At 35.3% G+C, this 18,031-nt stretch overlaps 2 protein-coding genes across 2 annotated transcripts; both read right to left on the minus strand.

Annotated features, from left to right (window-relative positions):
* Nucleotides 1-2,965: 2,965 nt before the first annotated feature.
* On the minus strand, nucleotides 2,966-6,713 carry LOC126696970 ((+)-neomenthol dehydrogenase-like). The gene is made up of 5 exons (XM_050393750.1): nucleotides 6,555-6,713; nucleotides 6,157-6,403; nucleotides 5,319-5,384; nucleotides 4,412-4,588; nucleotides 2,966-3,791 (listed from the first exon to the last, which is right to left on the minus strand). The coding sequence occupies exons 1-5, from the start codon at nucleotides 6,572-6,574 to the stop codon at nucleotides 3,414-3,416; spliced, it is 888 nt and encodes a 295-aa protein (XP_050249707.1). The 5' UTR covers nucleotides 6,575-6,713; the 3' UTR covers nucleotides 2,966-3,413.
* A 6,986-nt stretch (nucleotides 6,714-13,699) lies between these two features.
* On the minus strand, nucleotides 13,700-17,797 carry LOC126696459 (uncharacterized). The gene has a single exon (XM_050393199.1). The coding sequence runs from the start codon at nucleotides 17,795-17,797 to the stop codon at nucleotides 13,700-13,702; it is 4,098 nt and encodes a 1,365-aa protein (XP_050249156.1).
* Nucleotides 17,798-18,031: the final 234 nt, after the last annotated feature.

Genomic DNA, 18,031 nt, shown 5'->3' on the forward strand with positions numbered 1-18,031 from the left:
ATTACCCAATATGATTCTTTTTAATGTATTGGACCTATTGGTAATCCATTATTATCAAATCTCAAGATAGTTGACTGTAATATGTTTGAAATCATATAAATATATATATATATATATATATTTATTTATAAAAATGTCCTGCTAATGGGTGTCTTTGTGCGTTCATTAAGATATAATTTTATAATACAATTAAGTCTGTTTTATAAAGAATCGAGTTTTTTTTTTTTAAAGTCTAAAGTTCGTATTTTTCTTAGCTTATTTTGTGTGTGTGTGTGAGAGAGAGAGAGAGTTTAAAGCTTAAACCTTACCATGGAGTTGATTGTTCTTAAATTAGTACCATATCTTTGAGAGGCATGTAAGTCTTTTAGAATCGATGATATTTGCCAATTGGTAAATAAGTTTTATCTCTAATACATCACATATCATTAAAAGCTATTGTTGAAAATGGAATTCACCATTACAAGCATAATGTAGTTTGACATTTAGATTTCATTTTTCAAAAAAGAAAAAGAAAAAAAGAATTGTGCCATATATAAAGTATTTTATACTTATGTTTACTCTTTCAGTTTTAATTGCAATTACGAAACAAATATTTTTAGTCATGAATATTGTCAAAACTAACTCTTTGATCTTGTATATTGGGAGGCTAAATTGCTATCAATTTAGTTTAGAATTATTTATATATGATTTTCAAGATTTAAAACAACGTCGAGTTCAATTATGCTAGATGATTGAGTTGAAATTTACTATATATAAAAAATTATTTTGGGTCATTTATTTTATTAAATCTTGAATTGTAAAAATTTGTTGGTTCATGTTTTCTTCTCCTAAACATAAACTCTTAATTCAATTCCTAAAAGCATTGCTTTCAAAATTGCTTTCTTGATCATTAAAGGGAAAATTGTCATAAATTTAATATAAAATAAATCATAGATGATTTTCCAAATTTATAAGAACCTCAGGTTCCATTACGATAGATGATTGAGTCAAATTGTACTAAAAGACATTTATTTTGTATATTTTCTTTTCATATTCTTGAATTGTAATTTTTTATATAATAAATTGAACAAGTTTGTTGGTTTATAGTTTCTTGCCCTATTCATAAAATCCTAGTTTTGTCTGTAAAAACATTGGTTTCAATTGTTACATGAACTAAACATAATTACGCCTAAATGAGATCGACTGGTCACCCCTATCCTTTTTTATTAAAGGGTTAAAAAGAAGAAGTTAGGAGACATTTCCAGCTGATTAATACTCTTTGAAGAAATTAATGTGTTTGTCTGCTGGTTGCTAACATTACATTCTAATGGCTGCTCAATATGGTGGCTATTTTTTTTTTTTCTTAAAGATAAAAATGATCTGAATAATCATTAGTATTAGGTACAGTTACAATGCATTAAGTTTTTCAATTAAATTTATACACATAGTAAATTTGAATTTAATTTTTGTTGAAAAGGATAACATTTTTTATATATTAAAACTTATGTACCTAAATTTTGTCCATTTATTATTATGGCAAATTTGTTTGGCCTCGTATCATTTTCATGCCTTATTAAGATTGAAGATGACCACTGCACACTCTTAATGTGATGGTCATTTCACAAATATAAGTGCTTGTGGAGTGTGGGGTGTAGAGAGTAAGTGCTAAAGGTTTAAGTTTCCAAGAGGAAGCTTCATATATATATATATATATATATATATATATACTTAGATTAAGCATAGAATAAAATTTTTATCTTTCATAGAATAAAATTTTTATCTTTTATATATATATATATATATATATATATAAATAAAGAAGACTAAGGTGTGGGTGAGTTTGGAACTGCCAAGTTTAGGTTATTCAGCAAAATAATATTAAAAATAATGATGATGATGCAAAGTTAGGTTAAGAAATGTTGACTTAAGGATTGCAATTCGACCTCACTAGATCCAGATCCAGTGAGAATAGAAAATTTATTTTGTAGTACCTTTCCAATATATAGATGGTCCGCAATCCCAAACACTTATTCAGTATTCACGAGAGCACAGAGCACCAATTGCTGTGTAAAGTTTGGATGAGTCTATAACACTAAAAGTCAGCCAAGATTTCGTTGGACTCGGACCACCAGGAAATTGATCAGCACTTTCTTCACTAACTTTTGGTTGGGAGGAAATTTCTCAGCACCCACAAGGGACTACCTCTGGTTCTTCTAAAAGGCCTTTTGGGCTATCAAATCCTACTCAATTGTCCATTTTGGCGACTTGCTTGGCCTTTTATTTGAGAAGAGGCAGCTGGATATATCATTCTCCTCATAGCATATGCTATAGGTTTTATTTTGTTCCTATTTCAAATGCAGTAGCTTACACTTAGATGTGACTTTTTGGGGTTTTATATCTCTAAAAAAATTTCAAATAGATTAATATTTTTCAAGTCCTTCGTTAGGTTTTATGCCCCTTATATGTTTGTTATGTATGGAGATTTTATTTCAATTCAATGTTGTTTACTATCTAATTTGAAACTCATAAACTCATTTGTTTGGTAAATTTCTAGACAAGCAAATAATCCAAAGATTATCTTAAGATTTATCAAGCAGTATAACGTAGTAAGAGTTTCTAATGTTTCCAATGGATACATTCAGAATATAATTGGTTGTAAGAGTTTCTAATATTTCCAATGGATATATTCAGAATATAATTGGTTGAAAAAGTTAGCTTCAAGCAGGGAGCCAAACTTTGTCCATTATGGTAATAAAAAAAGAAAAAGAAAAAGAAAAAGAAGCATTGTTATAAGATCCATTTGGATACAACTTATTTTTGTTGAAATTGAAAAGTAAAAACTGATAACACTGTAACAAAATAATTATTTAATGTGTGAATAGTGCCGTGGGGCCGTGAACAGTGTGTGAACAGTATATTTTGTCTCCTGCACTGTGAACTCATGTGATGTTACTATTCATGCACCGGGGAAAAAAAAAAAAAAAAAAGCCAGAAAACGCAAACTTTAAATGCAAACGTGTATCCAAACCCTCACATAGTGTACATTGAACCATGCTATATCCTAAACAGATAGATCTTTCTGAAGCCAATAGGACTTGAAGATTCCTTAATCTATCAAGTCTTTTCTTAACCATCATAAATCTGATTTTAGCTAGTGTAACTGAGAAATGTCCCTCTAATGTTTGTGACAATCCCTTTCAAACCAACAATATTTCTCTTGAAACATATGATCACCAAGAACTAATATTGGCTTCCAAGAAGCACCAGAAACACATTGATTCTTCATTAAAGAGCCAGAATTGATAAGAGACTTAACAGTGGCATATCCTTATTAGATCACAAATCCCAGACAGAGAACATAAGCCAAAGCCGAAGTGCATGAACATTAGAGAGCCAAATATTTTGATAAGTCTATAGAAACAGATTGTCTTCAATTAAAAAGGTGTCACTTCATTCTTGGCGAAGAAGAGGCCAGAAGGACCTCCACTTGGAAGCAGTGCTAACCTTAGAACTCTTTTAGCACTCTCTTCAGCTGTTAAGGGGCCAAGGTGGAAGTTTATGTCTGTATTGACATAGCCAGGGCAAAGACAATTTATGCAGAAAGATGGGTATTTCTTGGCCAGAATCCTTGTGTAGGCATTCAAAACTGCTTTGGAGACTATATAAGCAGATGTATAAGCAGGCCAACCTTTTGCTTCCAAGGAACCCTCCTTAAAATCTTTTAGAAACTCACTTAATACCTCATCCAATTTTTCTTCTGTAAGGCTTTCAGCATCAGTTAACACTCCTTGAGCCCATTCATTTGGTATCTCCTGGAACAACATTGGAAGCAAAATTGAGTTTAATTTTTTAATGGGAGAATGATTCAGAATTTGATGTTAAAAAAAGAACTCCATATCTATAGGGAGTGGTTCATATAATTCCATGAATGCTCTTTTGAGAGAATACCAATTTCTTTTTGAAAGATAAACAATTAGTTAACCAGTATAGAAACAGATTATGTCCAGTTATGCATGATTTCATCTCAAAGTATCCACCACATTAACAATAGTAATTTATTAACTTTAGCAAAAACCAATATCAGCAATACAATTTTTTAAGTTATTAATGTGTTGATGATTTGTAATCCAAATAACACTCTTCACATTGAGGGTAAACCAAGGTGAAACAATAAGTCTATGTTGGTCAATTATCCATTTATAAAAAGAAATATATTTACTCTTTTTTTATCTGAGAGACTCAAGTCAGTCAAATTTTAAGCGGCATCGAATCAAATCATGTGTTTCTGAGCTCAATTTAAGCCAATCTCAAGCAGAATCATCCACTTTCAATTCAACAAAACTGTATTTCAAACCAAATTTATAACTGGTACAAGACTTGATGGAGCTTTTCATCAGGGTGACTAAAATATGCAAATGATGCTTTCTGATACCTTTAGCTTCCCCATGAAGGATGAAACATTGACAATCGTTGGTGAACGAGATAATTGGAGGAGGGTATTAAGTGCTTCAACCATTCTTTTGGCACCATAATAGTTTGTTTCCAGACATTCTTCAGTTAACTCGTACGTTTGAGTCACCATTGTATTCCAAGTGATTTCTCCTTCTTCCTGCATTGATGAGAAAAAAAAAATCCTATTGGAAGTTAAACATCCCATACTTTGAAGGCTATATTTGATAGGAAGCTGTTGATTGACTATTTACCTTGTAATGCCTAACTCCACAACCCCATACATAACAAGAATAGATTTCATCCTTCTAATCAAATTTTATTTGGAGAATGCTACAGGCATGTCATATTTTTAAAAAGCCCACCAATAAATGGCTAAATATAGCAAGATCTTATCAGAATCACAAGGAATTTGGTAAAGCAGCTGAGGAGCTAAACAAACTGTATCTAAATTTGACTAAATAACCTTCCCTTTAAAAATGCAAATAGTTATATCAAACTAAAATAGTCCTTGACGCAACTTACTAGGTGCAAGAATGATTTCAAATAGAATTCCGGAAAGAAATAGAGGAATGTATGGCATTGAAACTTGAAAGTTCACAATAACCTTCTTTCTTTAGTAAATTGTTTATGTCCCTTTTTGGAAATTTCTCTAGAATAACCACTTACAACCTCCAACAGCCTTTGGCTGAAGAAAAATGAATATTTAAGCAGCCCCATATTAGTGATAAGATTTCTCCTTAACTTTGTTAGAAGTTACATAAACAATGGTACCCATAATTTTACATTAACAATGGTGACCTAAAAGCAAGTTCATCTTCCTCAAATTTGAATATAATTGCAAACTGTTAGTTTGCGGTAACGAAATAAATCATATATAAAGAGATTACATTAAAAGCTGAAGTCCTTATAGTATCAGCATCTCCAGTGGCTCCAAGAATCCCTGCATTATTCACCTGCACAGTATTCCATCATTTCCAATCTTTCATTTCTATAAATTTAAATAAGAAAACAGAATTGTGATCTAGATTTCATATATGTCCTTTCAGTAATAACTAACCACAGTTATGCTTCCAATTTTCAGTTGTAAGTACATAAGAAGAGTCTATAATAGCAGTAATATATTACATTTCTTTAAATTTTTTACAAGTTAAATTCCTAAACTGCTTTTTATTTCTAGAATTGATAAATCATTATAAGAAAAAGTTGGAACTTGTTGAAGCCAGCATGGGTACATTCTCATGTTCTCTACACACATGAAAAGTTAGATTATTTTGGTCATGTTTTGCCATCTACACAACTGGAGATTGTATCTCATGCATTTGACTTATGCATCCTCACTCTTACAACATGTGGGTCTCACACGACTATGAGGCCCACACATTGTGAGATGGAGGATGCATATATTCAATGCACGAGATCTAGGAGTTGATGATTGTGCAAAGAATTATTTGATAAGGAAATATAAATTAGAGGAAGGAGATAAGGGATACTACAAACAGCCTCCTACGATTATTATAAAAAAGTTGGCAGATACTTCAATTAAGATAAGAGAGGGAGAAAATATCCACATCTTTGGACCATGTCATGTAATCATGCAGTCATGGTAGCTAAACAAGTTCGAATAAATGTATACCAAATCTGGTTTTGATGAAATCTGAAGCAAGTCTAACACAAACCAATATATATAAACAGAAAATATTCCAAGAAACTGAATTAGGATGATACCAAGATATCAAGTTTTCCAAAAGTGGCTTTGATGAAATCTGCTAGGGAAGCAATACTAGCAGGGTCAGTGACATCAAGCTGATGAAAAAGCACGAGGTCAGAGAGGCCAGACTCTTTGAGCTTGTCAACAGCTTCAAGACCCCTTTTCTCATCTCTTGATGTTAACACCACTGTGACCCCATTTAAAGCCAGCTGCCTACATGTTTCAAACCCAATCCCCTTGTTTCCCCCTGTAACTACTGCATACCTGAAAAAACATGATCCCAAAATTTAACATTATTAAAAAAAAAAAAAAAAAAAAAAAAAAACTATGGATGTCATACTGTTACATATATGGTTAGAGGCTGTGATGGGAAGTGTAAAATGAAAAAATAAAAATAAAAAAAATCAGCAAATACCTCTTTGTTGCTTCTGCCATTGAAGATGAACTGGGGACTTTCTGAGAAGTAAGAGAACTTCAAACTGAAATGTTATATATGCTGACCTTTTTTTAAGGAATTTTTTTTTTTTTTTTTTTTTTCAATGAGAAGAAAATTAGCTAATGTCAGTCACATAGCACACCAACATAGTCTTTGTCATATATAATATTTATGTGTTTGGATACTGGTCTGCGTGTTTTTTTTTTTTTTTTTCCAGCCGTAGTTGTTGACTAAGTAAACAGTAAACAGTGCATCTGTACTGTTTACATGCCCCAAACTTCATTTTTTTCAATTTTTTTTATTAAAAATGGGTTCTATTACATTATTTTAAAAATTATTTTATTTCAGTATTTCCAGTTTTTAATTTTCAATTTTAACAAAATAAGTTATATTCAAACATATCCCAGATATCTATTACTCCTCCGTCAAATCCCGCAACAAGGGGCCAAATAATGTTTTTAAACCCGTCTGTCGACGTCGGGAGAACTAAATTGGCATTTTTATATTTAATTATTTATATATTAATTAAATTAATATTAATTTATTATTTTTATATTAAAATATATTTCATTTAAAATCTATTTATCTATTTTTCTTACTTTTTAAGATGCAAATTAACTAATTAAATTTTTTGTATTCAAGTTATTCTAACGTCTTATTTTCATTTAATAATATAACTAACCTATTAGTTAATCTTTCTTGGGATTTTGTCGATTTTAGATATGATTTTATTAACATCTCATTTTGTGTTGTATTTTGTTTATTAGTATTAATAACAAATTTATCTATTAATCCTTTTTGAGACTTGATTAAGTTTTTTTTTTTTTTCTTTTTTTAAGTTTTTCATGTCCAGATGCATATTTTTTAGTAGATATTTTTAATCAAACAATATTTACAAATAAAATAAACACTATCTATAATATATTTATAATGACTGGAATAAAAAATAACTTTCAGGTGTAGAGCAATAGAACCTGATGTATATAAAAAGTACTATTATAGCTTCACCGAACAATAACAAGTATCTAGCAATCTGAACTTGAATAAATAAAGACATATTCTTATATTATTCAATGAATTAACACTAATAAAAAGTAGAATTTGGCTTACTTCTAGTACTTTTTTAACTAGAATATTCTTTTATTTTAATGAGAAACTGCCACATCATCCATTAATGAAATAAAATGTGGAGATTAAAACTCACGACTACTTGCCATAATGCATTTAAAATAAAATGAGATTCTAGTTAAAAAAATATTGGAGATAAGCCAAATCCAAAGTTTTGTTATTGTTAATTCATTTTGGTACCTGAATGTACAAGAAAATAAATTGTGCTACAACGTGTGTGGTATTCTTCATTCACACATGTATAATTTTTTATTTAATTTTTTCTTTTAGTATTACATTTTTTCTTTCTTTTAGTTACACGTTTTTGTTTTTTGGATTGAAGTTTTTTTTTTTTTTTTTGGTGACACTATAACACAGTATTAATATTGACTATTCTACTAATACACAACAATACAAAATGGATCCTATTCCCTATAACAACAAAATATATAAAAACGCAAGATTAAAATTAAAAAAAAAAAAAAAAAATCCAAGGCACAGCCAGAAGTGCGACTCCACCCACAGCCACACAAGCCTTATTAGATAAAAATTTACCCCCCAAAAAAAAAAAAAACAACAACAAAAAAAACAAAAACAAAACTCCAAGGCCTGGCGGCCCCAGCAAGAAGGAAGCCCTGTTAACGGATCCCTTTGTCAACTATTTTGAATTTTGATAGATTCCATGAATCTAAAATGTAGTGGCACTCATGGTTGTCAAAATCCAAATTTGAATCTTACGATTTTATGATTTTATGATCCTACCTGCCTAAAACTATCCGGATCTTTTAAAGATCTTTGTGATCGTTCAGAATTGGTAGGATCGTACGATTTTGATGATCCAAAATGATCTTGGTTTCTTGTAATCTTCTTTAACTTAATAGAAGGTTCAGTTGGGCCCAAATGAAAATAACATCTTAGGCTGCGTTTGTTTTGCCTTCAAATGATTTCAGGAAATCATTTTACACCAGTTTTTGTGTTTGGTAGCTACAGAAAATTGGGTCAAATGGAATTCATTTTCCGTGTTGACTGTAAAATACCCTGCCTCACTCGTAATTCATTTTCAGGTTTTATTTTACCTTTAAATGATTTCCACCCTAGGAAAATAGAAGAGAGAGAGAGAAACAGCAAGGAGATTACACCAGAAGCACCGGTCTCATCGCACCTAGCACCGGCCCCAACCCCAGATCGCACTGATCTCGTCGCACCCCAGCACCGGCGAGATCGAGTCGCTTGAAGCATCGCCGAGATCGCGCCGCCTGTAGCACCACCGAGATTGCATCCTAGCACCGGCGAGATCACACCCCAGCACCGGCAAGATTGCATCCATAGTCGCCGCTGGAAGCTCATCGGCGCCGCAATTGTAGATTGTCACCACCAAAGACTGATCCACCCAAAACTGATCTCGTCCTCGACCCACCCAAGACCGAGCTCGTTCTCGACACCCAAACCCATCCGATCTGGCCGTCGTTGTCCTCCATCCACTCTGATCTCTCTCTTTCCCGATCTATCTCTCTGTCCCTCACTCTGTCACTCTTTCTCCCTTCGATCTCACTCTTTCTTCCTCTTCCTCAACGTTTTTATTTTGATTTTTGGTTGTGTTAAGTGTATATTTTGTAATTTTATGTAATAAAATTTGTTTGGATGCTGAGAAAATGGCTGAGAAAATGTGAAAAATTTGTAGAAAAATAGCATTTTTAGAATGTTACCAAACACCGAAAATCGTTTTCTGGACTATTTTCCTTTGCAGAACCAAACACCCGGATTTCATTTTCCTTACCGGAATTCACTTTCCTCTGCATTCATTTTACACTTGGAATTCGATTTACATTAAACCAAACGTAGCCTTAATGACCAAGTTTTGCTATTCTAATGTAGAGAGATAGAGTGTTAGTTAGATCCAAATGAAAAATAACATCCCAATAATGTCACATTTTAAGGTTTTTGGCCTCTTGAAATGATGCTTTCAAATGGATGTAGTGATGTATGGTAATTACATCAAATGGATACAAATTTTTGGTTTTTTATGAATGAATGTATAATTTATGTGATTGTTTAAGATACTAATGTGTTTTTTTTTTCTTTAAATAATGTAAGATCTTACGATCCACGATTTAAGATCTCACATACCTCTCACAATTTTACGTAAGATCACGATTTTGACAACTTTGGTGACACCTTTAACAAGAATACCATGAAGTACTAAAATCTAAAATATGAAAGATGTGCACGTTTTTATTTATTTATCTATTATTATTTTTTTAAAATTAAAATATTCTATTTGGGCTGGACAATATGAGTATGTTTCGTATGGATTATGGACTTATGGGAAGTCCAAGGTTGTCCATGGGACTTAATTGTTTTGTAATTATATAATATAAATAAAAGGATCCTTTAAAAAAAAAAATTGTTTCCCCCTTCATTTTTCCCTCAATCGTGTAATGAAAATGAAACCGTGAATCAACATGTAGTTGTCGGCATGTTTAGTCTTTAGTGATTGTGGGCGCCTTTTTGTGTTAATAGGCTGGGGCTGTTTTGCTATGTTCAGGCCTTTTGAATCATGGGTCGGGAAGTTGGGACTGGCCTAGTACCTTAATAGGACCATACTACGGGTCAGTTTGTGCGCAAACCAAGCTCTCTAGGGGTGCAGACGACGAAACACATAAGACAAAGAGTGTGGTTAGGTGGGCTAGCTACAATAGAAAGGAGTGAAATGGAAAAATAGTTGACACAACTAATACAACAAATATGATAAAGGATGCCACGACAGACTAACACAACAAATATAATAAAGGATGGCACGGTAGAATAGCTAATACAACAAATATGATAAAAGATGTCACGACAGAACAATTAATACAACAAATATGATAAATGATGCCAAAACCGAACAACTAATATAGCAAATATGATAAAAAAAAAAAATGCCACGACAAAACTAATACAACAAATATAAGTTCTAACGAGTAAAATTATATGTATTCACAATCAAAGTTGAGTGTTGAATCTTTCCACAGAAAGTGAACCAAGAAGAAACTCAAACCCCAGCTTGAACAACCTTGGCATAAGCTTTTGCCATTAAAGTTGTGCATTTTGGAGAATGAGCCTAAATGACTACTTGTTACTACTTTTGGGATTCTAAAGAGTGGGTTTGCTAAGAGGGAGGGAAAAGATGGTCTACTGATGCATGCCTTTTTTCTTCCGTGTTTTCTCTCTTCTTTTACCACTTTTTTTTCTCAATCCTTTATCTCTTAGCTTTTTACTGCTGTCTTGCCGTGGGTTGCTCCTCCTCTCATCTTTGGCTACTTCCTCTTTTTATAGTGAATTGATTCCATGATATTTCTCCCTTTTACCCCTAAAGCTTCACCAACTATTTTTAGTTTGTTGTAGGCATCCCTTCAGGATTGTCAACAACCCATTGGTTGCCCGACCACTACCATTGCTTAGTACATTCTCACTCCACCACTCCTCATCACTTACCTCTATGGCATGCATCAGGTGGTCCTAGTCGTTTACCACATCTTTTGGGTAATATACCATCCTAGTAGAGCATATTCCCAAAAGAAGCCTTGGCTGGAAACCAAAGATAGATCATTTTCTGCCTACCACCAAACCATACCCTTTGAACCCCTTAACCGTGGGTCCACCTCTTTTGTGTTGGTTGGGTACAAATTGGTGGTGCTCTAGCCATTGTGTGCTTGCTCCATTATCCTCTGTTTTTGTTTTCTTTCGTTCCCATGTTGTTTCTGTCGTAGTAGACTAGCCTTGTTTCGTTCTACTACGTGTTTCTTCTACTTGTGTTTATCCTCTATGGAAGAGGGCATGCACTTTTGTGTTTTCCTTATTTCTTTTCATCCCTTCCTGAGCTTGCGTGTTTACTTGGCATAAGTTCTTGCCAAACCAATTTGTTGGGCTTTTGCTCTTCTTTTTTCTTATTTCCTCGAGCCTCCATAACCTATTGGCTAGCACATTATTCACTTTTTTCCACCACTTGATGTGTTCTTGGACTTGCTAGCTTATTGGGCTTTACTTTTTCCTTTGGACTCTCATATCCCATTTACTTTACTTTTACCTCTTATGTGCCAATGGACCTGTTAGCTATCATTTTTTGTCACGTTAGCCCATTAGGCTTTTACCACTTTTCTTAGGCTTTTCATGGCTCATTTGCTTTACTTTTACCACTCGTTGTGCCCATGGGCCAGCTGGTTGTCACTTCTTGCCATGCTGGCCCATTGGGCTTTAACCTCTTTCTTTGGGCTTTCATGGCCCATTTGCCTTGCTTCTACCTCTTACTACACCCATGGACTTGTTGGCCCGTTGGGCTTTTACTTCTTTCTTTGGACTCTTATGGCCCATTTGCTTTTATCTTGTTTCTCAATCTTTTCCTTCTTCATTTTCTTTTGATATTGGGCTTTTTTAGCTGTTGGGCCCTTGTCAAAAACGGGTATCAATAATGATCAATCTAAATAAGTATTTTCCTCAAAAAAAAAAAAAAAAAAAAAAAAAAATCTAAGTATGTATTTGATCAATTTACCTTGACATGGTGTATGAGCTTAGTCTCTCAATTTAAAATGATCGATTCTACTTATTTAGCACCACAAGAAACCTATGATTTTATTGGACAATTTCTTTGCTTTGGTGTCTTACTAACTAAGGGAACTGTTTGTTTGTTAATTGGGTTTGTGTCTGGACCGGCTCTTTATGATAATTTATTTATGTTTTTAATATAAGTTTTAATTTAACTTTGGCAAGGCGATGCATGGCATGATGAAGGAAAACAAATAATTAATTTCCAATTTTGATTTTTGGTAGAGAGAGAGAGTATTTCAGATTTTCGTGTATGATAATGTGAGAGATTGGATAATTAAGTTTGACAATTGCAATGACTATCTCCTTTTATTTTATTTTTTTTATTTTTAGCTGGTGTAATTGAGGAAGGTCCCTCAAATGTTTGTGACAATCCCTTGCAAACCAGTAACATTTCTCTTGAAACATATCATTACCAAGAACTAACATTGGCTTCCAAGAAGCACTAGAAACAGATAGATTCTTCTTGAAAGAACCCGTATTGATAAGAGACTTAACAGAGGAATAGCCTCATTATTACATCACAAATCATAGACAGAGAACATAAGCCCAAGGGGAGTGTATAGCCATTAGAGGGCCATGTATTTTGATAGTCTATAGAAACAGATTGTCTTCAATTAAAATGGTGTCACTTCATTATTAGAGAAGAAGAGGCCAGAAGGACCTCCACTTGGAACCAGTGCTAGCCTTAGAATTCTTTCAGTACCTTCTTCGACCGCTAAGATACCATAGTTGTAGTTTATGTCTGTCTTGACATAGCCAGGGCAAACGCAATTTATGCAGAAAGATGGGTACTTCTTGGCTAGAATCCTTGTGTAGGCATTCAAAACTGCTTTGGAGACTATATAAGCAGATGCATAAGCAGGCCAACCTTTTGCTTCCAAGGAACCCTCCTAAAAATCTTTTAGAAACTCACTTAATTCCTCATCCAATCTTTCTTCTATAAGGCTTTCAGCATCAATTAACACTCCTTTAGCCCATTCATTTGGTATCTCCTGGAAAAACATTGGAAGATAATTTAATTTTTAATTTTTAATGGGAGAATTATTCACAATTTAACGTCAAAACAAAAACTCCATATCTATAGGGAGTGTTTCATATGATTCCATGAATATCATTTTGAAAGAACACCAATTACTTTTTGAAAGAAAAACAGTTGGTTAATAAGAAAAAATGGAAGGAAAACGTTTTCCTCGATTTTCCAAGGGAATATACTCATATTAGTATAGAAACAGATTATATCTAGTTATGCGTAGCTTTCATCCCAAAGTATCCAGTATCCACTACATTAACAATAGTATGTTATCAACATTAGCAACAACATAAATCAGTAATAACTTTTTTTTATGCAATTAATAATAGGACCACCCCTAATCGAAAGTGTTTTTTTTTTTTTTTTTTTGAGAATGAAGACTACTAATTTATTGAAAAAATCAACCGGGATCAGCAAAAAGTACATCATAGAGGTGTGGTGGCATGTCCTCCACCCACGCCGACAAACCTCTAACATGTCTAGCATGTTTAGCTAGGTTGTGTGCTACTCTATTACCACTTCTACGAATATGGGAAAAAGCAATACATTTGCTGGTAACTAGAGTGGATTTTGCAGATTCAAGAAGATGACCATAAGTTGTCAATGACGCTTCTGGGCTACGAAGGGTGTTTATTACTGCTTCTGAATCTCCTTCAAGCATAAACTCATTAAAACCAAGTTCTTGTGCGAAAGTAATCGCTCTAGCAGCAGCCATGGCTTCCACAATGACTGGTGCAAATGGAAGTGAGGCTTGTTCAGACAGTGAGGCAATGGCGTTTCCATGAGAGTCATGGACAACCACACCCAAACCAGCTTTGCCCAACTCCTGAAAAATGGCACCGTCGAAATTCAATTTTACACAATTATCCGGAGGAGGACGCCACTGAATATGCTGTTGAGTTCTCATGTTCGCTGCATGATTGATGAGGGATTGTTGGCTCCTTTGGAACATTTCAAGGACCTGCATTGCTTGTTGAAAAACCTGGGCTTTGGGAAGGACGTTGGAGTTTACTCGGAGTTGGTTCCGTCTGTGCCATACCGTCCACATCACCATAGCCATGAGCTCCGTGTTCATCCTTCTTTCATGCGTCACCTTGACTAGTTCCGTGATGTTTGAGATGCCCAGTTGGTCACGGTCTTCAAAACCTGGAGTGTTATCCCAAATTTCGTCCAGATTGGTACAATTCCAAAGTGCATGGGCAGCTGTTTCGGACTCCACTCCACATTGTTCACATCTATCTTCATTTAGGATCTTCCTCTTCAATAGATTGTGCTTTGCTGGAATGGCTTCTTTGCAAACCCGCCACATGAAATTTCGTACTTTATTTGGAACATTAAGCCCCCAAATCAGCTTCCAAACCTCATTTTGCTGCTGCGGATTACCTGCAGGAACCAACATAGAGTTTAGTTTGGCTAGGAACTTGGAACCCGAGTTTACCGTATAGTTACCTGAGGGGGTGAAGGGCCAAATGATTTTGTCCTCCACTGGGGTACGGCTCAGTGGGATGCTGAGAACCAGTGCAGCTGCTTCAGATGACAATAAGCCATGCACTAAATTTGCATCCCAAGTTCTTGTACTCGGATCAATGAGATCAGAAACTCTTCCATCTTCAAAACCTGGAACAATGTCTGAAAGGACCCTTGGGTGCTCCTGTGATGGTAACCAAGCGTCATTCCAAATACTAATATTTTCTCCATTCCCAACCCTCCATCTTGCGCCCTTCAGTAGGACATCTCTTCCTTTTAATATGCTATGCCAAGCATGTGAGCCAGAGCTAGAGTCTTGAGCTTCCCATATACTACAGTTTGGAAAGAACTTCATTTTAAAGACTCTATAGAATAGAGAATCCTTATTATGAAGTAATCTCCAAGCCTGTTTGGCCAAGAGAGCATCGTTGAAATTAGCTAGATCCTTGAAACCCATTCCGCCTTCATTTTTTGGAAGACAAAGTGTGTCCCATCTCACCCAATGGATTTTTCTCCGTTCTCCTTTCTGCCCCCACCAAAACCTTCTTATTAAGCTTTCAATTTCAGAACAAAGTCCAACTGGGAGTTTGAAGCAGCTCATGGTGTAGGTTGGAATAGCCTGAACAACGGCCTTTATAAGAATCTCCCTTCCAGCTTGTGAAAGAAGTTTCTCCTTCCACCCTTGCAGTTTTTTCCATACCCTTTCCTTTATATAATTGAAGCTTGCTTTTTTGTTTCTACCCACCAGCGAAGGTAACCCCAAGTATTTCTCATACTGAATGATTTCAGGAATTCCTAATGCCAATTTAATTTGATCTCTAAACTCAACCTTCGTAGATTTACTAAAAAAGATTGTCGTCTTGCTACGGTTAATTCGTTGACCTGAGCATTTCCCATATACATCCAGAATATCCAAAACTCTTTGGCACTCCTCGTTGGTGGCCCTGCAAAACAGCAAGCTATCATCTGCAAACAAAAGGTGGGTTAGACGTGGACTATTTCTACAAATAGAGTAACCCTTAATATGTCCTTGGTGAGCTGCTTGGAGAAGAAGCCCATTGAGACCTTCAGTACAGAGTAAGAATAGAAAGGGGGATAAGGGGTCGCCCTGTCTGATGCCTCTTGTTGGTGTGATCATGCCTTTAGGTTCCCCATTCACCAGTATTGAATAGGTCACCGTCTTGACACATAACATCATGAGTTTGATCCAGTGATCTGTGAACCCCATTTTCACCATGACAGATTCTAAGTACCCCCACTCCACTCTATCATATGCTTTGCTCATGTCCAGCTTAATGGCCATGTAACCTTCCTTCCCTGAGTGTCTCTGCATACTGTGTAAAGACTCAAAAGCTACAAGAATATTGTCAGAAATAAGGCGACTCTTAGTGAAAGCACTTTGATTCTCAGTGATAATATTAGGCAAAATTTTCTTAAGTCTATTAGCTAGAACTTTAGAGAAAATTTTATACAAAACATTGCACAAGCTTATGGGTCTAAATTCAGATGCAAATTCAGGATTCTTCTTTTTTGGAATGAGTGTGATAAAGGTGTGATTGAGGTGTTCAGGTAGAGAGGCAGAATTAAGGTAATGCAACACAGTGTTAGATATATCATCACCAATTAAATTCCAGTAGTGTTGATAAAAGAGAGGAGGCATACCGTCCGGCCCAGGGGCCTTACGTGGGGCCATTTGGTTAATGGCTTGCTTTACCTCCATATGAGTGAAATCAGAGGAGAGCTTGGAGTTCATTTCCTCAGTAATCACTGTCTGAATTGAGTCTGTAGCTGAGTCACAAATTTGCTGGTTTTCTGAACTGAGGAGATTCTGGTAGTATTGCACTAGACATTCCGCTATCCCCTCATTTTCCTCAAACACATGGCCATTGGAGTCCTTAAGCTTCCGGATTAGATTTTTCCTCTTCCTTTGTGAAGCTTGGCTGTGAAAGAACTTTGAGTTTCTATCTCCAAATTTTGCCCACAAGACTTTGGATCTCTGGAACCAGAGTCTATTTTCCTTATCAACCAACTCAGCAATTTCCTTCTTCGATTCTCTGACCTGTTGATTATTTCCGGATCTCATGGCTATTTTTTCAGCATCTTTTAACTCCTTTCTCTTTCGACTTAACACCACTCTAACATTGCCAAAGCAATTCCGGTTCCAATCTCTTAATTCTTTACCACATTTGTCTATTTTACGAATGACATGATCCTGCACATCTCCATCTTCCCTAGAAAGCCACACCGCTTCTACAATCTCTGAGCACCCACGGTCTGAGAGCCACATTTCTTCGAACCTAAATGGTTTAGAGAATGTAGGAATATCTAAACCATCCAAGGTGATCCATAGTGGTAAGTGATCTGAAGAGTCTGAGTGCAGGTGATGTACTTTTGAACCTGAGAATTTCATGAACCAATCATGGTTGGCCAGACCTCGATCCAATCTTTCCCACAGTGAGTGACCATCTGCAAAATGCTTTCTCCAAGTGAATTGATCGCCTACATACCCGAGATCAAGGAATCCACACTCATCTATGACATCCCTGAAAAGTTGCATCTGAGCTTGGCTTCTGTTATTACCCCCCAATTTTTCTGAGTGTCTGGTGATTTCATTAAAGTCTCCAGCGCATAGCCAAGGGAGGTTGTGTTTCGTGTTGAGTAGTCGGAGTTTATTCCAGGCTTCAATTCTCATGTGAGTTGCTGGTTCTCCATAAAAACCTGTGAATCTCCATGCTTCATCATTGCCTTTGTTGATAATTGAATCTATATGATACTTGGAGAATGAATCTACGTGTACATCCGTGGAATTCTTCCAGTATAGAGCCAAACCCCCACCACCTCTATGATTTCTTTCCACGTAAAACAAATTATCAAACTTGATATTCCTTTGGACTTCTTTTAGCCTAGCTTCGTCCGCCCATGTTTCGGCTAAAAACACGACGGAGGGATCTTTAGCCCGAATCAAAACTTCAAGCTCCTTCCCTGTACGCAGGTTCCCAAGCCCACGACAGTTCCATACTAAGAGACTCATTGTGCTTGGCGGGGCTGCTGAGCAGCCTCCACCATTTTATTTTGTTGACAATCTTCCTTTGAAACCTGTATCTTTTTGAAAGGTAACTCGGGAAGAACTTCCGACTCCTCGTCTCTGTTTCTTTTTGTGGCCGTGGGTTCTTGAGTAAATTCAGTTTCCATAGTGCTATCACGTGCTAACCTTTTCCAAGATCGCAAAGTTCTGTTGGCTGCCACGTGAGGTGCTTATTCCTGA

This window comes from Quercus robur, chromosome 8 (genome assembly GCF_932294415.1).
Source record: "Quercus robur chromosome 8, dhQueRobu3.1, whole genome shotgun sequence".
Taxonomy (NCBI): domain Eukaryota; kingdom Viridiplantae; phylum Streptophyta; class Magnoliopsida; order Fagales; family Fagaceae; genus Quercus; species Quercus robur.

Coding starts and splice junctions, on each gene's coding strand:
- LOC126696970 (XM_050393750.1), bottom strand. CDS start 6,574: ATGGCAGAAGCAACAAAGAG. Junction 4,589..5,318: donor TAAGGACTTCAGCTTTTAAT/GTAATCTCTTTA, acceptor TCATCAATGCAG/GAAGAAGGAGAAATCACTTG. Junction 3,792..4,411: donor CCTTCATGGGGAAGCTAAAG/GTATCAGAAAGC, acceptor ATGTTGTTCCAG/GAGATACCAAATGAATGGGC.
- LOC126696459 (XM_050393199.1), bottom strand. CDS start 17,797: ATGAGTCTCTTAGTATGGAACTGTCGTGGGCTTGGGAACCTGCGTACA.